Source organism: Staurois parvus, unplaced genomic scaffold (genome assembly GCF_062004578.1).
Source record: "Staurois parvus isolate SC_StPar_1 unplaced genomic scaffold, SC_StPar_1.0 ptg000746l, whole genome shotgun sequence".
Lineage (NCBI taxonomy): Eukaryota > Metazoa > Chordata > Amphibia > Anura > Ranidae > Staurois > Staurois parvus.
This window is the reverse complement of record NW_028318542.1, coordinates 96,082-120,691: the sequence shown is the minus strand read 5'-3', so window position 1 is coordinate 120,691 and position 24,610 is coordinate 96,082. Positions and strand designations below refer to the sequence as shown.

The 24,610-nt window shown below is 44.0% G+C and overlaps 1 protein-coding gene across 1 annotated transcript in view; it reads left to right on the top strand.

Moving 5' to 3' along the window:
* Positions 1-24,610, top strand: part of LOC149445086 (zinc-alpha-2-glycoprotein-like) — a 63,456-nt gene continuing 38,846 nt past the window's right edge. Inside the window, exons 1-2 of the mRNA XM_089654225.1 lie at positions 1-88; positions 21,143-21,247. Coding sequence (XP_089510351.1) covers positions 1-88; positions 21,143-21,247 — 193 coding nt within the window. The remainder of the gene's footprint in view (positions 89-21,142; positions 21,248-24,610) is intronic.

Below are 24,610 nucleotides of genomic sequence, written 5' to 3'. Positions count from 1 at the left end.
ATGGGGTATGGCATTGACCAGGACGCTGGTTTGGGGTATGGCATTGACCAGGACGCTGGTTTGGGGTATGGCATTGACCAGGACGCTGGTTTGGGGTATGGCATTGACCAGGACGCTGGTATGGGGTATGGCATTGATCAGGATGCTGGTATGGGGTATAGCATTATTCAGGACCCTGGTATGAAGTATGCGATTGATCGGGATGTTGGTACGGTGTATGGCAGTGATCTGGACACTGGTATGGGGTATGGCAGTGATCCAGACACTGGTATGACATATAGGGTGATCAGAACGCTGGTATAAGGTATGGTGGTAATCAGAACACTGGTATGGGCTATGGTGGTAATCCGGATGCTGGTATGGGCTATGGTGGTGATCAGGATGCTGGTATGGCGGTGATCAGAACGCTGGTATGGGGTATGGCAATGATCAGAACGCTGGTGTGTGGTATGGAGGTGATCAGAACGCTGGTATGGGGTATGGCGGTGATCAGAACGCTGGTATGGGGTATAGTGGTGATCAGGATGCTGGTATGGGTTATGGCAGTGATCAGAACACTGGTATGGGGTATGGCGGTGATCAGGATGCTGGTATGGGTTATGGCGGTGATCAGAACGCTGGTATGGTGGTGATCAGAACGCTGGTATGGGGTATGGTGGTGATCAGAACGCTGGTATGGGGTATGGCGGTGATCAGAACGCTGGTATAAGGTATGGTGATAATCAGAACACTGGTATGGGCTATGGTGGTGATCTGGATGCTGGTATGGGCTATGGTGTATGGGGTGCATGGGGTATGGCGGTGATCAGAACGCTGGTATAAGGTATGGTGGTAATCAGAACGCTGGTATGGGTAATGGTGGTGATCAGAACGCTGGTATGAGTTATGGCGGTGATCGGAACGCTGGTATGGGGTATGGCGGTGATCAGGACGCTGGTATGGGTTATGGCGGTGATTAGAACGCTGGTGTGGGGTATGGCAGTGATCAGGATGCTGGTATGGGTTATGGCGGTGATCAGGATGCTAGTATGGTTTATGGTGGTGATCAGGATGCTAGTATGGGGTATGGCGGTGATCAGGACACTGGTATGGGGTATGGTAGTGATCATGGCGCTGGTATGGCGGTGATAAGGACATTGGTATGGTGTATGGTGGTTTTTTTGCGAGCACTGGGACAGATGACATGGTCTGGCTGCATTGTTTATTGTCCCTGCACTGGGGCAGTGATCAGGGACACTGGGCTGGCACTGCAGTCTGTGAGTGTACAAGCAATCTGATAGGCTGCTGTACACACAGGATGTAGCATCGCTTTATGCATGTTTACAGGCACTACAACTAAAATGTTTAGGGATCAAAAACCTTCAATGAGCTTGAAGGGACACAAAGATCAGATGTAAACGGATATTATAGGAATCTTGATGTTGAGCATTAAAACACTTCGGGCAATGCACTTCAAATTGCTCAGGTGTGAGCTCGACTATAAAGAGGAACTGTAGTCCCCCTTAATTTTGGCCCTGGCTCCTGCCGCCCTCTCCAATGCTGCCATTTTTTAATATGCAGCACGTGCGCAGATGTGCCAAAAGGGCTCTTCCTGGCGTTTAGGAACCAGCAAAGACCTGTGATCTGTGACATGTGCGTACATGCTAGGGGTTTCCTAAGCATGCACAGACACCCTGAGATCTGACCTTGCACAATGAGATCTGCATACACAGATATACCTCAGATCTCTACCAGACCTCTGAGCCCTGTGACACTCCTGTGCACGTGTGGAACGCAGAAATGCACATGCACCATCAGAGGTAATGAAGGAAGTGCTGTGCTGCAGAACATAAAGTCAGAAAAACTTAAAAACATTTTGTTATCTAATGGTGGGAGAGGGAGGGGAGGAGCCAGGTGCAAACAAGTTGTTTCATTGGGTGAAGGTGGGCTTTAAAGCCTAAGTTTAGGTTAGGTATTCAGGGTGCAACATGTTAGGGGCTGGTGCAATCCTTTACTGGCTCCTACTACAAAAAATAATAATGCACATTTTTTTGCCTGCAAAAAAATGTGCATTTACACTTTTTTTGTAGACTGATGAACTTATCCATTAACCTCCCTGGCGGTATGATTATTTCTGATTCTTGGTGTTGAAAGCGGTACCATTTTTTTGCATGGCAATATGTAGTTTTTTATTGTTGGCTGTAATTTTTAGGAATAACTCACTGAAATCTGTCCAAACAAGAGTCTAGTAAACATCCCGGGTATGATAAAACTTGAAACACAAAATCATAAATTATAATTTAATAAATAATTATAAAAAATAATAATATAATAATAAATTTATTACAATAATATAATCAAACCAAAAACACTGAAATTTGAAATATAGCGCCAAGTTCGCACATCGCTGAGCAAAGTCACAAAATCGTTTTCAGTGTCTGATGACGAATTTCCCCCACGAATCATTATCACTCAATTCTGCAAGTGGTTGTGATTTACTATCACTGTTCTCTAGCCGGTCTAAAACCGCTTTTGACCTAAAGGGACGCTTTTTGGACGCCATAGACTTTTCTAAGTTTCCTGGCAGAAAGTACAGTAGAATGCAGACAGGGCACCGGACAAAGCACTCGGGACAAAATGTATGTGAAATGGTTTGAAACAGCAATGTTTTACTATGTAAAATTCGTTTTAAAAAAAATGAAATTTTTTCAAAATGTCAAATTTGCCGCTGATTCTGGCGCCCGTATGTCCTGACGTCACAGGGACCAGAATGCAGAAGCTGGATGCCGGCATCGGCCGGAGGAGATGGCCGGGACGCTGCAGGGGACACATCGCGGGAGCGAAGGACAAGGTAAGCGCTGCAGGGAATCCCTGAGCAATGCCGCATGGTAAGCCCGAGTGTAGCTCGGGGATACTGCTTGTGGTACTGAAATTTTACCCCGATCTACACTCGGGATTACTGCCAGGGAGGTTAAGCATTAAGGCTAGGTTCACATCTGTGCGAGTGGTGCCGCTGCGGATCTGCACAAAAATCTGTGCACCCGCACAGAGGAATGCGGACCCGTGGGCAGATGTCATTAATTCTAATGGAATGCCACCCACACTGGAAATCACAACCGTACTGGTAACCGAGGTTCCCGTGTGGACTGCGTTTTCAGAAGAAGTGCAGGTATCTCTTCCCTGCGTGTCCTGGGCATGTGAGTCTATTCAAATGAATGGGACCTCGTGCCCGCACAAAATGCGGACCGCATGAACGCGGATATGTGAACCGGGAGTAAGTGAACATGCATGGACAGATAACAGGTGCACAGTTCAGTTTCAAACTCTCATAGGCAAATATTTGCTGTGAACAACCTGAATGCACAGCTGTGAAACCACAAACTGAGCAATAGTTTAAAATAGAAAAAAAATATACAGTATATATATATATATATATATACAGTTGTGTTCAAAATAATAGCAGTCAGACATCACTAATCGGATCAATCACTGTTTTGGTAGAAATGATATTTCTACATGGCAAATAATTTACTAGCAGGTGTAGTAGAGTAATAGAAATCCAACAGACCCAACAGTCATGACATGCATGCTGCTGATTCTGTGTAATTGAATCACTAATTGAAAGGGGCATGTTCAAAATAATAGCAGTGTGGAGTTCTATTAGTGAGGTCATTCATTCTTTGAAAAACAGGTGGCAATTATTGCCCTTAGTTAAGGAAGGAAGGCAGCAAATGTTGTACATGCTGGTTACAGTGCATTTCTCTCTGAAATTCTGAGGAAAATGGGTCGTTCCAGACATTGTTCAGAACAGCGTACCTTGATTAAAAAGTTGATTGGAGAGGGGAAAACATATAAAGAAGTGCAGAAAATGATAGGCTGCTCAGCTAAAATGATCGCAAATGCTTTAAAATGGCAACCAAAACCTGAAAGATGTGGAAGAAAGCGAAAAACTACCATTTGAATGGATAGAAGAATAGCCATAATGGCAAGGACTCAACCAACAATCAGCTCCAGGAAGATGAAAGAAGGTGTAAAGTTACCTGTGAGTACTGTTACAATTAGAAGACACCTATGTGAAGCCCACCTATCTGCAAGAAGTCCCCGCAAAGTCTCATTGTTGAAAAAAAGACATGTGCTGAAGAGGTTACAATTTGCCAAAGAGCACATTGACTGGCCTAAAGAGAAATGGCGCAACATTTTGTGGACTGATGAAAGTAAGATTGTTCTTTTTGGGTCTAGTGGCCAGAGACAGTTTGTCAGACGACCCCCAAACACTGAATTCAAGCCACAGTACACTGTGAAGACAGTGAAGCATGGTGGTGCAAGCATCATGATATGGGGATGTTTCTCATGTTGGACCTATTACAGTGTGTGTGTATATATATATATATATATATATATATATATATATATATATATATATATATATATATGCACATTGTATATACTGTATATTGTGTGTGTATGTATATATATATATATATATATATATATATATATATATATATATATATATGAAGTTGCAAGCAAGCTAATCACATGTAGAGATCTTCTGGTGTTATATGAGCCGTTTTGCTGATTAAACTTATCTAAATAGAAACATCTGGGGAAATACATTGATTATGGCGGTAAACGGAAACTGTGTTTCTGCACTTCCACTTTCATTATTGAAGAGCGGCGATCAGTACTCCAGTGTATAAGGTAACAATATTCCCCTCGTGTGTCCATGTGGTTTCACCCTTTCTGTCTGTCCGCTTACACCATAATCGGCCAGCTTTCCCCCAGTACATCTCCTGATTCCTCTCCCTTCTGCTCCCTACTATCCTCTTCAAACATTTCACCGTCTCCCCCCTATGATCTCCATTCCTCTCACGCTCAGCCTCAGCTCTCCCCTCTACTTCTCTATGTATTGCCATTTATGGGAAATGAATCATAAACTTGTATGTGGTTTAGTGTTTAGAAATAGAATGTTCCAAGATGTGCTAAACAATGTAACAGAGATCGCAGTGTAAGAATACTTAAATCGGTATTAAACCCAAAAACAAAAATAAAATATTATGCAGCTTACTAACTATTAAATGTGATGGCTGCATTAATTCTCTTTTTTTTTAGGATTTTTCCACTAGTGATCCAGCCACTAAGTCTATTATTTTCCAACTTACTTGATAGACCAAGCTTTCCAGACAAAGTAGCAGTGAGAGGGTTGAGACAAACCATTTAACACTAACAAGGGTGCTTACAATAGTCACCTTTTATTCATTAAGTAAAATTTTTGTTCAAAAAAGAAAAAACTGTTTGCTGTAACTGCTTACAAAGTATTAGCCGGAGATTAGCTTCAGTTTGACAGTTGAGTCCATCTCAGCCAAGATTCGATACATCCATGGGCAGACTGGTTGTGACCAAGTCGATTCATTGATCAATCTGGATACCACAGCCTGTCAGATATTTTACATGCAATTACTGCTGGCAGCTATAGCCACTAGCAACAATCATTGTGTTCTGCTGGTCAGGAAGGCTCCCTGTTGGCTGAACACAGTAGCACTGTGGGATAAATTCCACCATCAACACTGTGTGTAAATGTGGGAATCAAGCTATTTTCTTTCTTTGGTGGAAGGAAAGGAATCCAATCATCTATGGCTTTCCTTAGTCTAACACTACTCTCCCCAGACTGGCAATGCTGTTGTCCAAACGTGTCTCCGTTGCCCATCTATCCAGAGTGGAGACACCCTAAGACAGTAGGTTGGATCACCATGTGAAAATAAAGGAAAAAAGCCTAAAAAAAAGAAAACGAATGCAGCCACCAGATTTAAAGAGTGTTAAGCTGATATAGATTACATTTTTGTTATTAGGTTTAATATCACTTTAACAGGTGTGGGGTCATAGAGGTTGGGGGAGGAGGATTATCTTTTAATAACTTAATAATAACCTAATACCTCCCCAGAATTAATTATGTGCCTCCCCTACATATCATATATGTAGCATTTTATATTATTTATTTACTTTGATTTTATATTTTTTTCATTCTTTGCTGAATCTCATTGCTACAGATCTCTTGCCGCCTCTTTGTAAGCAGTTCCTGTATACATGATAAGTATGATTAAAGTGTTACTAAACCCCGGACCCTGCATTCACTATATCCGGTCTCCCCGGACCCTGCATTCACTATATCTGGTCTCCCCGGACCCTGCATTCACTATATCTGGTCCCCCACAGTACTCAGAACATGGAAATGCAATTATTTTAGTAAATATAAACTGCTAAATACCTTTTCTCATCAGCAGTTAGAGCAGTCTTGTGACTTCAGCAGAGCACTGGTTAAAGCTTGTAGGAGGAGTTTTCTTTCTGCTCTAGGAGGATGTGAAACCTCTGACCTCTGTCTGGACAGTGCTGATTGGCCCTGTGCTGATCACATGCACTCTCCCAAGAAAGAAAAAAAAACCTCTCTAGCAATACACACTAAACTGAGCATGTGCATGTGACTACAGATTCAGTCTGTATCAGGTGGTCATTTCAACAGGAGGAGGGGCAGAGAAGAAAGGATAAAACAGCCTTTTTTACACAATGCAGAGGGTTAACCCCTTAGGTTCCACAGTGAGTATAACAAGCATGCTTTACTGCATCTACAGACTGATTTTACTGTTGTGGGTTTAGTAACACTTTAACCCCTTGGCACCGGCGCCTCCTGGCCCTTTAAGGGTTTCAGAAGCCGGGAGGCGGAGCGTGGTTTAGGGTCATGTGACCATCGTGACACATCGTCACAATGGTCACATGATTGGGACCTTTCTGTGAGTACCGGAAATGTGTGCTGGGAGCGCACTCTCAGCACATATGGGTTTTTTTTAATAGAACGCAAATGTGTGGCCGAGCTCTGCACATTTGCGCTCGGCCAGCACCAAGAGGTTAAGGCCCCTTTCACATGGATGTTCCGATTGGGTTCACCTGCTTGTATTTCTGATCAGAACATCAATTCTCTTGTATGGAGCAGCTGGTGTAAACGGAAATGTGTCTGTTTACATCCGCCGACATCCAATCCGATCTGATCCATCAAAAAGAGACAGATAAGGATCCGTTTTCCTTCTATCTGTCAGATCAGATGGCAGTCGGATGGAAATGGACAGGCGGGCCGTGTCCATGTCTGCTCTGCATGAGCGGAGTGGACACAGATCTGTCATCCGCTTGCTCAGAGGGGATCAGCACACAGATCCCGCGCACAGCAAGCAGCTCCACTAACGGTTCCACTCCATGTGAGAGGGGCCTAAAGTGATAATAAAGCCAATGTACATGTTCCATGCTCTTGTTATTTTTTTTCAACTTTTCTCTGTGCTTGTTCCTCTAGCTGTGCCTGGGCCACATTGCCCGACCTCAGATATGTGGGTGCATCCAATGCCTGCTGGAACTTATGGAGTCCAACTGTGAGCATTACTCTCACAGTTGCATTGTGGTTCCATTGACTTGAATGGGCAGTTTGGCAGGTGGAGTCACCTGTCAACTCAACAAGCTGGGCTAAATTTTCCACACTGCAAAGCATCACAGTCATGGCATGTGTACAGTTCAATCTGGCTGTATGCAATGGTTTAGGTGGGTGGTTAGGGTGGCAGGAAAAATTGCAGCTCACCTTCCTGTTATTACTGCCCCCCGACTGCCCGTGTGAAAGATAACTAAGGCTGCAAAGCTGAAACATGCTACTGGTCTTGTTAAGGTGGTTATAAACCTCAGACACAGGGGCAGACTGACCATTTGAAAACTCAGGCACCGCCCGAGGGCCTGGGGTCAGTAGGGGGCCCCATGAGATGCCCCTGGTACCTTTTTCATAGGCTTTTTGAGTTTAGGCAAGGACACAGGGGCCCCATGATCCCCTATTGCCCGGGGGTCCCATGAGTTGTCAGTCCGCCCCTGCTCAGACATGAAATATGAACAAAGCATACCCTCTATAGTGTGTACTTGTCTCAATCTAGAGTACCAAGTGTCATTTTTGTCTGCTGTCTTCTTCCTCTGCTATCAACATGAGTCACTTCTGGCCAGTTTTCCTAACACCAAGAGAAAAAAAGGTGACAGGGGAGGGACCTCCAGCACACAGCCTGTGATTGACAGCCTCAGCTTTGTTCCTGTGTGCTGTGTGAAGGGATGTGTGTCCCTTCCCTCCAATCAGCTCTCAGCTATCCTCAGTGCCTTCTGAAATCTCAGACATGCTTTATAAATTCTATACTTTGAACAGATGTAGAGAAGAAAAGGCTGCAGACAAACATGTACAACTTATACAGGAGGATTTGTTTCATCTCTGTATATCACTTGTGGCCAGTCACTTCACTCGATATACTGTATGTAAGGGTTTACAACCACTTTAATGCTGATTTGTAATGATTAAAGCTGAAGAGGGTCTTATGAGGTCAGATTTCAGCATTACTTTGTTTCTTGGACTGGATTGTGGGTGGATGGGAACCCAGACTATAGTCTGCAAAAGGGAAGAAAGGGCTGGGATTTGCATGTGGGGTAAATAGCTTGTTAGCAGGGCCCTCATTTGCCACCAGCAAAGGCAATGCTGGCAAAGGGCCCCTCCCACCATCCTTTTACACAGGGACACACACCTGTAATAAGGAGAAACTCCGCCATCTTTGATTACTCACTCATCTGTCAAGGAACGTTGACACATTCAGCCTCTTAATGTTTTTACTGAAGCAGAAACATAATGTACAATTCTTGGCCATCATACCCTTCACCTCTTCAGTTCTGGCACTGATAAATCTGCACAGTGCAAGTCCAACATTGACAAAGAATAGTCGCCCAACTCTTCCATTGTCCTCACTGTAGGTTCCCATTGGTGGGCTTTCCAATGGCGCCTGTACCGGGTCTACCCCGAAAGGGTTCACTTCCTAAGGCTGCAAGCTTACATGGTAGTATACTTGGGGTAGCCTCTCCCATCACCCTCTCCCCAAGACTTTTCCAGCTCTAGACTGTATGGGACTAAACTTGCCCCGCCCACAACCTCCACCCAGGGGAGGGGTTTCCATAAAAGGGGTGCTAACCCCTGCTTACAAGCTGACCAGGTTTCAAGCTCATATATGCCGTAAGCAAATGCTCGAGTCACTTGGATGTAGACTCTGCACTTTGGACTGAGCACTCACCGGAAAGTGGAAATAAAAAGTGAAAACAGGAAGCTTCAATCCCCTTTATTAGTAATAATTACCAAAATAGTACTTGATGCTTGGAATAGACTTCCACTAAGGCTACTTTCACACTGAGGAGTTTTTAAAGCGCTTTTGCATTAGAAAAAAAAAAGCGCCTGAAAAGCTCAAGAAAAATGTTTCCCTATATATGTCTATGTATGTTTTCACACGGGGCATTGTGCTTCTGTTGCGGTGTAAAAACTCCTGCTTGCAGCATCTTTGGGGCATGTTTGTTCAGTTAAGAAAAAATGCCACCAAAAACGCCTCTTTGCTTTGACATCGCCTTAAAGTGATACTAAACCCAGGATCCTGCATTCACTATATCCGCTCTCCCCGGACCCTGCATTCACTATATCTGGTCTCCCCGGACCCTGCATTCACTATATCCGGTCTCCCCAGACCCTGCATTCACTATATCTGGTCTCCCTGGACCCTGCATTCACTATATCTGGTCTCCCTGGACCCTGCATTCATTATATCTGGTCTCCCCGGACCCTGCATTCATTATATCTGGTCTCCCCGGACCCTGCATTCACTATATCTGGTCTCCTCGGACCCTGCATTCATTATATCTGGTCTCCCCAGACCCTGCATTCACTATATCTGGTCTCCCCGGACCCTGCATTCACTATATCCGGTCTCCCTGGACCCTGCATTCACTATATCCGGTCTCCCAGGACCCTGCATTCACTATATCCGGTCTCCCAGGACCCTGCATTCACTATATCCGGTCTCCCAGGACCCTGCATTCATTATATCCGGTCTCCCTGGACCCTGCATTCACTATATCTGGTCTCCCTGGACCCTGCATTCATTATATCTGGTCTCCCCGGATCCTGCATTCATTATATCTGGTCTCCCCGGACCCTGCATTCATTATATCTGGTCTCCCCGGACCCTGCATTCACTATATCTGGTCTCCCAGGACCCTGCATTCACTATATCCGGTATCCCAGGACCCTGCATTCACTATATCCGGTCTCCCAGGACCCTGCATTCACTATATCCGGTCTCCCAGGACCCTGCATTCATTATATCCGGTCTCCCAGGACCCTGCATTCACTATATCCGGTCTCCCAGGACCCTGCATTCGCTATATCCGCTCTCCCCGGACCCTGCATTCGCTATATCTGGTCTCCTAGGACCCTGCATTCACTATATCTGGTCTCCTAGGACCCTGCATTCACTATATCTGGTCTCCCAGGACCCTGCATTCACTATATCTGGTCTCCCAGGACCCTGCATTCACTATATCTGGTCTCTCCGGACCCTGCATTCACTATATCCGGTCTCCCAGGACCCTGCATTCACTATATCTGGTCTCCCCGGACCCTGCAGTCACTATATCTGGTCTCCCTGGACCCCGCATTCACTATATCTGGTCTCCCACAGTACACAGAACATAGAAATGCAATTATTGTAGTAAATATAAACTGCTAAATACCTTTTCTCATCAGCAGTATATGGCAGTCTGGTAAATGTATATTATATAGGGCGCACTTGTTAGAGCTCAAACTCTGTAGCTGTAAGATAAAGGTGCCAGATGGATATCAGGGATGGATGGATGGATGGGAGCAGTAACACTGAGGCAGCTCTTCTTAGAGTGGAAGCAAGGCTCTAATGCAGTAACAAGAAAAAGAGAGGAAGGCGCCTCTAAGTGCAGTATTGACAATTTATTCAGTAAACAATGGAAAATTTGCACTTACAAGATAAATAGTTAAAAAGACTCATTGTGTGGTAATTAGATCCAGGTGGGACATCCAGCCGTCCAGCAGCAAACTATCTATAGGATCAGGAAGTAGAGTCCAGGATGTGCCTGTGCATCAAAATGAAGCTTGGAGAGCAGAGTCAGATGTATGATGTGAAGGGGGCAGTAATGCATTTTGGAGCATGCTCAATAGGCTCCTTCTTCAGACCTCTGGTCGGTGTCTGTTGGGGCAGACGATTTTTTAAATACACCACTGACCCTCTGTCTGGACAGTGCTGATCGGCCTTGTGCTGATCACATGCACTCTCCCAAGAAAAAAAAAACTCTCTAGCAATACACACTAAAGTGAGCATGTGCATGTGACTACGGATTCAGTCTGTATCAGGAGGTCATTTCAACAAGAGGAGGGACAGGGAAGAAAGGACCAGAGTTTTTAAACAATTAACCCCGTAGGTTCCACAGTGAGTAAAACGAAGCTTGTTTTACTGCATATACAGACTGATTTTACTGTTGCGGGTTTAGTAACACTTTAAAAATGCCTGAAAAGCGCTTCAAAATACCTCTGAGAAGTGTTTGTGGTGCAGTTTTTAAGTCACATGTCCTTTAAAAAAACACTCAGAAAGCGTAGCAAAAGCGCGGCTGTGTTTTTGTGGCGGATCAGCATGAAAGTAGCCTAAAGGTAGTGAGAGTGTTAACAGCAAGTGGAATCAAACATGTTCGGGACAAACCTACTCAAACAAAAAATTAAGAAAAAATGGGGCAGACTTGATGAACCACTTGGCCTTTTTTTCCACCAACCATCTTCCATGAAAGAAAAATAGGATATGAGAAAGATGGTATATGATTAGATAGAATAGAATAGAAAGAAATCTTATTTCTCAGAGACTTGTTACTTTTTACTATTTAGAGATCCAAACAATAGTTTAGTCCCAATAGTGCCTTAAAATTTATTATGAGTGAAAAGCAAAACCGTGTTGACACATAGAAAAGGTCCCTTCCAGCCGGGGTGGACTCCGTTTTGATCGGCAGGGAACCTGATAAATATTAATTATATCAAATTCATAATTTGGCACTTATATTATATTGATGGCAAGCTTGCAAAATATTTGATTTTTATGATTAATCATAATTAATATTAAAATGTGTGAATGGCCTTGAACCAGTGATAGTGTTGATTTCTTCATTTATGGCTGAGACAGAAAAATAAGATAGGCGTTAGTTAGCTGAATTAACCAGCTGAGAGCTGAATATTCTATAATACGTCATAGCTGGTTACCCGACTCTGGTGTAGAATGTCAAGGGTGTTAGAAGTGAATCAAAATAGAATAAGTATGACATTATATATACTAATAGTATCTGTGTGTATTTAGCTTATGTTTTATATGTTGGTAATGTAACATGTAGATTTGTGGTTACACAACATTATTGAGATGTTGTAAAGATACATTCTTAATTTATATTATCATTTAAATATGAGCAGGCTGATGCAATTTATGGTCACTACATATGTACCTGTCAATCAAAAGACCATATATGTAGTGTCCCCTCCCTTCAATGAAAGTGCTCTGCTAAGCAGTATTGTTTGCCATACGAGGTTCTAAGATCACGAATTATGACGCTTACTTGCTTCTTAAAAAGGCGTCCTAAGGGACAGTCCCTTTTACACAGACACACACTCACACAGACACACACTCACACAGACACACACTCACACAGACACACACGTCTGTCCACACAGACACGCATAAGAACATTCTGAGAAGCTGGAAGAGGTGCTGTAAGACAAGAAATAGTCACTAACGTCTACTTCCGGAAAGACTCTGAAGAAGAAGCATCACAATGAAGGACAATCAGCCATGACAATAATGGTGACTTATCTTTTAACTTTGGCTTTGATATTTCTAGTTTTTTCTACACGGAACTGTTCATGATACGCTTTACATTGTTATTTTAAGCCATTGTGTGATATAATAAAATCACACTTTATTTTTTATCTCACCGGCTCTTTCATTTGCAAAATTGCCTATAGACACTAAAGAAGTATTATATGTGTTTCAGAAAATTTCTACAGAACCTATCCACTGATCCCCTGTTGAGCAGAGCAGAGTGTGCGGATGGGAGGTCCATGTTCGCTCAGTTTCTGCAGAGAGGACACGGGAAAAAGCTCACTCTGCTCTATGGGCAAGCGGGTGTAAACAGATTCCACTATCCGTTTACTCTCAGACTATACTCTGATCCCATCCACCTAGACAGAGAAAGATGGATCCCTTCCATATTTTTTTTTTTGTAGCCGACCAGATGAGATTAGAGGTAGGTGGGTGTAAATGGACCATGTTCTGGGACTTAGAGGTGAATGGAGGGTCCAATCAGGTCTACCCAAAAAACTGACAGTCGGACCTGATCAGACTCTTCATGTGAAAGGGGCCAAAGAAATAATTGTGTACACATATGTTTTCCTGAAGGTCTCCTATGAGGTGACAATACTGCTACAAAAGTATTTGAAGGGGCCTTCATATAGAGGCAGGGCAAGCATTGTGCACAGTCCATCACAACTTTAAACTGCTACTAAACCCACAACAGTAAAATCAGTCTGTATATGCAGTAAAGCATGCTTGTTATACTCACTGTGGAACCTAAGTGGTTAATCCTCTGCATTGTGTAAAAAAGGATGTTTGATCCTGTCTTCTCTGATCCTCCCCTTCTTCTACTGTCCCCAATAAATCTGCTGATAGTACAGAGCTAGGAGGCACTCTGCAGATGCTCAGTTTGATGTCTATTGCTAGAGAGGTTTTTTTTTTTTTTTGGGAGAGTGCATGTAGCCAACACAGGGCCAATCAGAACTGTCCAGACAGAGGGCAGGGGTCAAGCAGCCTCATAGGACAGTCAGATGAGAACGAAAATTCCTCCTACAAGCTTAACCAGTGCTCAGCCGGACACTGATAGAAGTCACTAGACTGCTCTAACTGCTGATGGGAAAAGGTATTTAGCAGTTTATATTTACTAAAATAATTGCATTTCCTTGATGTGTGTACTGTGGGAGACCAGATATAGTGAATGCAGGGTCCTGGGAGAGCAGATATAGTGAATGCAAGGTCCGGGGAGAGCAGATGTAATGAATGCAGGGTCCGAGGAGACCAGATATAGTGAATGCAGGGTCCTGGGAGAGCAGATATAGTGAATGCAGGGTCCTGGGAGACCAGATATTGTGAATGCAGGGTCCTGGGAGAGCAGATATAGTGAATGCAGGGTCCGGGGAGAGCAGATATAATGAATGCAGGGTCCGAGGAGACCAGATATAGTGAATGCAGGGTCCAGGGAGACCAGATATAGTGAATGCAGGGTCCTGGGAGAGCAGATATAGTGAATGCAGGGTCCTGGGAGACCAGATATAGTGAATGCAGGGTCCTGGGAGACCAGATATAGTGAATGCAGGGTCCTGGGAGACCAGATACAGTGAATGCAGGGTCCAGGAGAGCAGATATAGTGAATGCAGGGTCCTGGGAGAGCAGATATAGTGAATGTAGGGTCCTGGGAGAGCAGATATAGTGAATGTAGGGTCCTGGGAGAGCAGATATAGTGAATGCAGGGTCCTGAGAGAGCAGATATAGTGAATGTAGGGTCCTGGGAGAGCAGATATAGTGAATGCATGGTCCTGGGAGACCAGATATAGTGAATGCAGGGTCTGGGGAGACCAGATATAGTGAATGCAGGGTCCTGGGAGACCAGATATAGTGAATTCAGGGTTCGGGGAGACCAGATATAGTGAATGCAGGGTCCGGGGAGACCAGATATAGTGAATGCAGGGTCCTGGGAGAGCAGATATAGTGAATGCAGGGTCTGGGGAGACCAGATATAGTGAATGCAGGGTCCGGGGAGACCAGATATAGTGAATGCAGGGTCCGGGAAGACCAGATATAATGAATGCAGGGTCCGGGGAGACCAGATATAGTGAATGCAGGGTCCGAGGAGACCAGATATAGTGAATGCAGGGTCCGGGAAGACCAGATATAGTGAATGCAGGGTCCGGGGAGACCAGATATAGTGAATGCAGGGTCCTGGGTTTAGTAACTCTTTAAGCTCTCTGTTCTGTCTGGTAAGTAGTGACAAACGGTAAGTCCTGGTGCTTTAAAGTAACAGTTCTCAACATGTTTGCCTATCTGTCCCTTGCTCTTGATTTATGCAGTATGAGTCTGACAGCCAACTTTGGCCTTTGTTACAGATCAAACACAGATATGCTTCTTATATACTACTGCTGGAGTGAGTATTTTTTTTCTCTTACATTCTAACTAGGCCTGAAATAGTTAAAGAAGTCCATTAAAGCAGAACTCCATATTGTTTTTTAATTATGTTCTGTATAAACGAGGTGCCTCTGATTATGATACTGCTAGCTTCTGTGTAGGTAAAAAAAATGAGAGTTTCACTGATGTCAGATGTAATTGTTAGTGCATGCACTGCGGCTTAAAGTTGTGTCTCTCACACAATGCGGGTGTTCTGTGAATGGACAAGAGGAAATGCTGTCGTTTACCAGCCCCTCCTCTTTTCTTGTCCATTCACAGAACTTCTTGAAGTCTGTGAACTGAATGCAAAGTCTTTTGTGAACAGATGAGGGGAGAGGAGGGGCCGGCTATATAACCTAATCCCTGTACAGTATGAGAGCCGGAACTTTCAGACACGAAAGTAGAATGCTGAGTATCCGGCGTTATTGAAGCTACCATTATTATTGCACTACAGAGCAGCAAGCAGGACCTATGATTACCAACATTTAGGCTAGGCTCACATCTGTGCGGGTGGTGCCACTGTGGATCCGCACGAAAATCCACACGTAGGAATGCGGATCCGCGGGCATTAGTTCTAGTACTCATTGGAAAACACAACCATACTGAGAATCGAGGTTCCCGTGCGGGCTGCATTTTCAGAAGAAGTGCAGGGACTTCTTCCCTGCATGTCATGGAGCACGGGAGTCCATTCAAATTAATGGGCTCTCGTACCCACGCAAAGTGCAGCACGCACAGCCGCATAGATGTGAACAAGGGCTAAAGGTAATTTGTTTGTGCTCCATGCACACTGGCTTCAAAAACTCTGCTCCTAGAGGAGTTTAATGTTTTGCCTGTAGAATCATCTAATATTATCCTTTGTGTCCATGCATATTAGGACTTTTAGAGGCATTTTTAAGCTCAGTGTTTAAACGCAGAAAAAAACCCTTTTGTTTTGCATTTTTTATAGCGTTTTTTAAAAAATGCTAAATGCTCCTAAACGCTAGTAAAAAAATGCTCAAAATTAGCGTTTTTTTCTGATGAAAGCACTGGCATTTTTTTTAAGTCAGTGTGCATGGAGCCTTAGGAGTTCAGCTTTAATGGAAATCTTTGCGTTCAATATTTTATCTCTTGCATTTAATACCATCAACATTGTAATAACAATACAAACAATATTTATTTCTGACAATCCAGTTTAAGGCTGAATGCACACTAGTATGTTTTGTTTAGTTTTGTTACATTTAATTGTTTAACCACTTGCCGCCCAGCCACTGTAGATATACGGCAGCAGGGCAGCACTCGCAGGCAAAACCATGTTTTAAAACGTGTGTTTTGTAAACAAATAGGGGGCGCGCGCGAGGCGCGCCGCCGCCCTATCTGTCCCGCCGATCACCGCCGCAGATGTGAGTCGTCGGATCACAGCCGGTCCTTAGCGGCTGTTTCCCGGGATCGGCGGCAAACAGTGACAGACAGCACAGCTGCAGTAGTCGTACTGTCTGTCACTTCCCTGTCAGCTCGAGGATGAGCTGATCGAGAAAGAACAGTTTCTCTTTCTCGATCAGCCTTGTCCCGCCCAGTACACACCTCCGCCCCCTAGTAAAACACTCCCCCTCACTCCTATAACCCTTCCCTGCTAAATAAAGTTAACCCCTTCCTCCCCATTGCCATTAGTACAGTGTCAGTGTTTTTTTTTTTTGCACTGATCACTGTATTAGTGTTTTTGGGGATGTCAGTGACCCCAAGTCAGTACCCCCCAATGTCAGAATGTCTGCCGCAGTCCCGCAGTCCTGCCATAAGTCGCTGGTCGCGGCCATAAGTCCCTGATCGCCGCCATAATTCGCTGATCGCCGCCATTATTAGTATAAAAAAAACCTAAAAATCCCAGTATCTTTCCCGCCATTTGTAAACGCTATAACTTTCACGTATAGTGCACGAGCGCCCAAATGGCCAGTCCGCCCCTGGTTGTTGGTCAATGTCAGCAATGTCAGGCTCTCTCTGCTGAAGGGGGAAAGGGGGGTGTTGGTCAGTGTCCGTGGGGGGGCCAGACAATTTTTGTGTTGCCTGGGGCAGCGCAAAACCTAAATACACCACTGCCTGGGTCACCTCTCCAATGCCGGTCTGTTTCCTTGAGAGAGAAGCACAATATCACTGCCTGTTCACTGTCCTGTGAATAGACAGGTGACACAGAAAGCTGCTAAGATATTAATTCTGGCTATGCTATCTGACAGAGCTGTGTGATTTATTACTCTGGATGAACAGACTGACATTACAAATAGTTTCACATATACACTCACCGGCCACTTTATTAGGTACACCAGTTCAACCGCTTGGTAACAAAAATTGATTATTATTATTCTACAGGATTTATATAGCACCAACAGTTTGCTCAGCGCTTTACAATATAGAGGGAGACATTACAGCAACAATACAGTTCAATACAAGAGGGTTAGGAGGGCCTGATCCTGGGAGCTTACAATCTAGGAGGGAGGGACTAGTGGTACAAAAGGTAGTAACTGTGGGGGATGAACTGGTTGGAAGAGTAGAAGATTCCATTATTAGCTGAGGGCAGGATAGGCTTCCCTGAAGAGATAGGTTTTCGGAGATTGCTTAAAAGTGAGTAGAGTAGGCAATAGTCTGAAAAATTTGGCTAGAGAGTTCCAGAGGATGGGGGAAGCTCTGGAGAAGTCCTGGAGACGAGCATGGGAGGAGAAAACAAGGGAGCTAGAGAGCAGGAGGTCGTGTGAGGAGCGGAGAGGACGGTTTGGGTGATATTTGGAGATAATCAACCAATCACATGGCAGCAACTCAATGCATTTAGGCATCAAGACATGGTGAAGCTGACTTGCTGAAAATTAAACAAAGCATCAGAATGGGGAAGAAAGGTGATTTAAGTGTCTTTGAATGTGGCATGGTTGTTGGTGCCAGACGGGCTGTTCTGGGTGTTCCAAAAACTACTGATCTACTGGGATTTTCACACACAACCACTCTAGGGAAATCAAGACTCATTAGATGAGGCAACATTTTTCCAATCTTGTCTTGTCCAATTTTGGTGATCCGGTGTGAATTGTAGCCTCCATTTCCTGTTCTTAGCTGACAGAAGTAGCACCTGGTGTGGTCTTCTGCTCCTGTAGCCCATCTGCTTCAAGGTTCAACGTGTTGTGCATTCAGTGATGGTATTCTGCATACCTTGGTTGTAATGAGTGAATATTTGAGTTAATGTTGCCTTTCTATCATCTTGAACCAGTCTGCCCATTCTCCTCTGACCTCTGACATCAGCAAGGTGTTTTCGGCCACACAACTGCCGCTCACTGGATATTTTCTCTTTTTTGGACCAGGGCCAGATCTAGCCAGTATGATATGGGGATGCAGTAAACAATGTCAGGGGGGCAGAGGATATGACGTCAGCAGGGCAGTGTACAAAAACAGGAATCAATAGCAGAGTGTACTGGGGGTCAACAGGTCAGAGGATAGGGATCAGCAGAGCAGAGGGCAGAATCAGGAGTTTGTAGGGCAGTGTCCCGATCGATCAATGTCTGTACAACCAGCCTCTAGGAAAATTTCCACATGATCAGCACCACCAGTTATAGATGGCAGCACTAATCAGTGCGAAGTGATAAGTCTCTCCGCTGCCAGAACACAATACCTCAGTGGGAGTGATTTCTGCATCCACGTCCAATGTGTAGATGTGGGAATCTAGGTTTTTTTTTTTTAGTTCAACCCCGCTGTTGGACATAATAATGACCGTTGTATAGACTGCCTTACTGAGCCTACCATAAGGAAGAATTTCATTAAAACCAGCAACTGTTGAGACAATGAACACCTTGGTCAGGTCTATATACTGTATATCAATGCATAATGTACACAGTACAGGGGTTAGGTGTAAGTAATAAATAAAACAACATATGGAATGCAACAGTTAGGATGAGTGTTCACATCAGTAACGCCGTAACGCAAAAAAATGGCCTGGTCAAGAAGGTGGGTAAATCCCCAGGAGGGCAAGTGGTTAAGGACCTTCTACAGCCCTGTCCAGCTCTCCTAGAGTATCTGGTCATTTCAGGTGCTGAGGCCCACTAACGACCAAATCAGCTACACTTGGGAACTGGGAGCCATTTGCTTTGAGTCAAGATGCTTGGAATGAAGGTTATTATATAAATTAAGATTTTTGTCACTCATTTTGGCGGGACCTCACTATTGAAGAACTGTTGGGAAGATTTCCCTTAACCTCTTGCCATCCGCCTGCTGTTTATAAACGGCAGGGCGGTGGCAGTCCAGGGGCGGGTTGCCGTTCATAAACGGCACCCGCCTTTTCTAGCTGTGCGCGCTCCCTGGGATCGTGCACCACCGCGATCCGGTGCCTGCTGTGTCAATCAGTCTAAGGGTTCCTTATTATCAATGACCCCTACAATCAGCCTAAGGGTTCCTTATTATCAATGACCCTTACAATCAGCCTAAGGGTTCCTTATTATCAATGACCCCCTACAATCAGTCTAAGGGTTCCTTATTATCAATGACCCCGTACAAATCAGCCTAAGGGTTCCTTATTATCAATGACCCCCTACAATCAGTCTAAGGGTTCCTTATTATCAATGACCCCTACAATCAGTCTAAGGGTTCCTTTTTATCAATGGCCCCCTACAATCGGCATATGGGTTCCTTATTATCAATGGCCCCCTACAATAATTTTATGGCTATAACATTTATTGCTTCCCTGTAGCAACACAATAGATCTTTCTTAGAATAGAAAGTGTTTATATGTCTTAACCTAAATGAGACATGTGTATACCTTTTTGTTCTAAGATAGGCTCTACTGTGCTACACACTGGTTCATTTGGAGGGATTTTTGATTCCTTTAAACCCTTCTCCCCATGCCCTTTATAGCTGTACTTTCTCCTTCGTCCTTAAGCCCTACTTCATAATAGCCATTGTTTGCATGCAATGCACTAATGATGGTCAAATAAACCCAAAACATACAGACCTGTATCATCGTTTTCAGCTGTTCATTTCTGCTATCAGCTTATGATCACTTCAGTGCTAAAATGCCCCCACCCTACTGTTCCCTTCCTCCACTGCACTTATCACCCCCAGCAATTGCCAGATTCTCCACCTCTCTCTTCCCACTGCCTGAATATGCTGCAGGGGTGCCACAGGGAACAAAACTATGTAAAAAATCCACCCCACTGTTACAACCCCCCTTCAGTGGCTTCCCCCCTCACCAATCTCCAATGGCCCTCCATGCAAGGCTGCTGACTAGTTCTCCCTCCTCCACCCCACTGGCTGAAGTTGCTTCTGGGGTGGGAGATCAGTGTCAGAATGGAGAGCAGGGGGCTGGTAAACAGGCACAGAGAGAGCATGCCAACTCCAGGCAGGTGGTGCCATGGTTGGGATTCGAACCATGACCCCAGTGCTGCCAGGTGGAACTGCTAACCATTTAGCCACTGTGCTGCCCATCGTTTTTACTATTTCGCAAATTAAAGGTGCAAATTAAGATTTACAAATAATTATTATTTATTAACTCAATACAGGCTAAGCCTCTATATTTAGTGGGAATTTTGAAAATGTGCTGTGTTTGCTAATAATGATTTTAGTGTATTTTTAGCGAAAATATTGGTTTGATAATAAACATTATCAGTAGCACCTTCTTTTTATTCTCTTGGGCATGTGCTTTCAGAAAATGTATGGTTTGGGGAGTATTTTACAAACTCTGAAAGCTGTAAGGGAAAGAAAAACAAAACAATGGAAAAATTGCAAAAATGGTCTGGAGTTTAATATTCTAGCATGGGGCCTGGCAGCAAAAGGGTAAAGCCTTCTTACCATAACCTACAAACTTATACTTTTTTGTTCATTCTTTATAGAAAAGCAACTGCCATTGATGGATAGAGAGGTTTTTTTACTGAGATAATACATTTTCACTTATTTCATTGCTTTTTTGTTTTGCCTTCTTTGGATCAGCAGCATTGGAATAACAATATGTTTGGGATCAACTGTCAACTTTTCTCAGCCTTCCTCACCACTGTGTTTCTGTGTTTTTTTTTCCCAAGATGAATTCACCACCTTCCAAAAATCAGAATGGAATTCAGACCTAACTGACTCTGGCAAGTTCATTATTGGAGAAATTATATTGAACACTTTACAGCCAATGAAAAGTAAGTAATGTTGCAAAAGAAAGAGACAAAGGGGTGTTTTTACTAAATAGACTGTGTACTCTGCAAGTGCAGTTTCACCAATTTTCCCCAGAACTTAGTGAACATGGTGAAGCTTCACTTTTTGCTTTTTTTGCTTTTTTTTTTTGCTTGCACATGATTGGATGATGGCAATCAGCAGAGTTTCACCAATTCACTAAGCTCTTGGAAAATGAGTAAAACTGCAATTGCAAAGTGTCTATTTGCCAACTCCAAAGACTCCTTTTTCTCTTCTTCTTGGTTAATTGTTAATGTACAACACATTTATCATTTTTTTTATAACACTCTATTCTGTACTTTACTGCAGTGTGAAAAACTTGTATCCCAAAGGTATAATAAATATGTCTTTGGTGTGTTTAGTGTCAACCATATTTTCAAAATTTGTAGTAAAAAGATAGTTTAATTAAAACTAGGTGATTTGTATGTGGTTCCTGCTCTTTGGTTGGAAACAGAAACTGGTTTCCCTCTTTGAATCCCACCATTTTTTTTACTTCTATAACAGTCCATTATCTTATGTGGTCTGTTCTGTCAGGTGTAATTAGGTCACGGGCTGCTGACCCCACCCAGCATGCATTTCATTTGCAAGTGGATGTCTTCAGGGGACAAGTAACTTACTTGTCCCCTGAAGATGTCCACTTGTAGATGAAACATGCATTGGGTGGGGTCAGCGGCAACCCATTAGATGTATAGTCAGATTTAGTTTGTGTTTTCCTAGGTACATTTAGTTGTCACACTGTAGTCAGTGTGGGTGTGATTGTTGTTAGGTAAAAGCATAACTTGCACACTGTAATCTGTGTTGCTGGGTTCTGCTAGTTAGATCTGTATAGTATGATCATCTGCTGCTGTTGTAGCAATTTTTGAAAATTCAGGTAAAGCTCCGGATGCAGACTTTATTAAAAACAGCGTTTTTTGACCCAGCAGACGACCCATCTGCTCTTATCTGCTACGTGAATTGTATACCATTCTCACAAGCATATATACTAGCGATTACGTCACAAAGCATATATCTTCCTCTTAACATTTCTTGTTACTGTGAAAAGCAACATACAGGATATTTGTGGTTTCTGCTCAGACTGTCACCTCCTAAATTAGAACAACCAGGAAATATGGGGGTAGGAGTCAGAGCTAAGCTCAACTCTGCAAGCTAAAACCTTACATATTTAAGGGGAACTCTGCACTAGCTGGGTGCTACCACACTGGTCCATATTACAGGGGAACTCTGCCATTACTGCCTCACTGCCAGGATGATAGCTCTCTCTGCATCCAGAAAGCTTGAGAAGCTCCTGGATGATAGGTGTGGAGCTATGCAGATGGCAACATAAATATCGAAATGGCCCCGGCTCGATGGCAGTGGAGGAAGCAGGCGGCCGCGGAGAGAGCAGGAGCTTCATAAGTCGATGCTTCCTTTGTAGCATTGGCTCCAGTCCCAGGCAGAGCGATACCAAGTGCACTTCACCTGGGACCTTTCTAGCAGGCTGGAGAGAGATGTCAGCAGAAGCTGAAAGAGGAAAACGTCAGTGTATTAAACATGACATACAGTACACTGCGCTTTTGAAATGGGTATTTTAGGACCTATAAAAAGGTTATCAACTATTAGCCTGATTCCACACAGCGCAGTGCACTTCTGGGTTAGCTCCACTGAGCCATAGACTTGTATTATATCCTGCGGGTTTAAATCGATTTCTGAAAGCGCACCAAAACTCCTGAATGTAGGAGTTTTTGTGCACTTTCAAAAAGTGCACCACACCTGCAAGATATCATATATGAAAACAGCCATATTGGGGGCTTAGGATAGTAAGGGCTTGTTTACATTTGTAGCTTGGGGGGGCAGTAAAATCCCATAGTTGAGATGCGTTTTTAACACACACCACCAACCACTAGTATAGCGTCAGGGTTAACAATAGTGCCCTCTCCCCATGCTCCAGGGGGTCCATGCGGCCTCCCTGTCACATTCTGTTTTACACTTGGACAGGAAGGGTGGCATATACAGAAACTGCTCCTCTCCATTTTTCTCCTGCAACCATTGAAAGGTGGCTTCTCCTACTTTCCCTTCCACGGGCATTCAGCAGCAGTTGCAGGAGGAAAATGTTCATTATGCTATCAATATAAAAAAATTCTAAATTCTGAACCGCTTTATTTCATTGTGGCCCGCGACCAGTCACCAAATTACTTAAAGCGGAGTTCTAGCTGAAAAACAAAAAGCCAGCAGCTACAAAAATTGCAGCTGCTGACTTTTAAAATACAGCCACTTATCTGTCCCTCGGTCCAACGGTGTCCTCACCACCACTGGTTTCATTGGCCGTCTTCTCTCCCTGGTGCCGGCATCTTCAGTGTGGGCACCTGGCTGTGACAGCTTGTGGCTTCACAGCCAGGTGCCCACTGTGTGAGAAGTGCTGCGCTTTGTGAATGGCCCTGTAGTCTTCTGGGACCTGTCATGTGTCCCAGAAGACTACGGGAGGGAGGGGGGAGGACAGCTTCTGCTTCTGATCACCTAGGTGATCGCAGCAGACGTGGGAGCGGGTATCTGTCAAATTGTTCTCCAGGGGTTGGGCTTGGCCTAACATTTTGGACAATTTCATGCTCCCAACTTTGTAGGAACAGTTTGAGGATGGCCCCTTCCTGTTCCAACATGACTGCACACCAGTGCACAAAGCAAGGTTCATAAAGACATGGATGAGCATGTTTTGGGGTGGAGGACTTGACTGGCCTGCACAGAGTCCTGACCTCAACCCGACAAAACACCTTTAGGATGAATTAGAGTGGAGACTGCGAGCCAGGCCTTCTCGTTTGTCCGACATCAGTGCCTGACCTCACAAATGCTCTTCTTGAAGAATGGTCAATCCTTCCCATAGACACACTTCTAAACCTTGTGGACGGCCTTCAAAGAACAGTTGAAGCTGTTATAGTTGCAAAGGGTGGGCCAACTCACTATTGAACCCTACGGACAAAAAATGGGTTTGCCATGAAAGTTCATGTGCGTGTAAAGGCAGGCGGCCCAATACTTTTGGCAATATAATGTATATAGATAGGTGATGAGATATCATAATTTGTAATTATTGGTATAGCAAAATAGAAGTCTGTGCACCTTTTTTTAATTTAAATATTTCAGTTGGCAATTTGTTAATATCAGCATGAAAGCTGTTGCTCAGCCCAGCCCAACTGTAGCAGCTGAAGTCATTGTCATAAGTAGATGAGAGTAATTGGACTACTGATCTGCATACTTGTTCTGGGTCACTGATTCAAGAAAAAAAAATTTAGGCTCCTTTCACATGTTTTCAGGTCTGTTTTCATCCGGCACTCCTTAGAGGAGAATAGAGGGTTCAATTG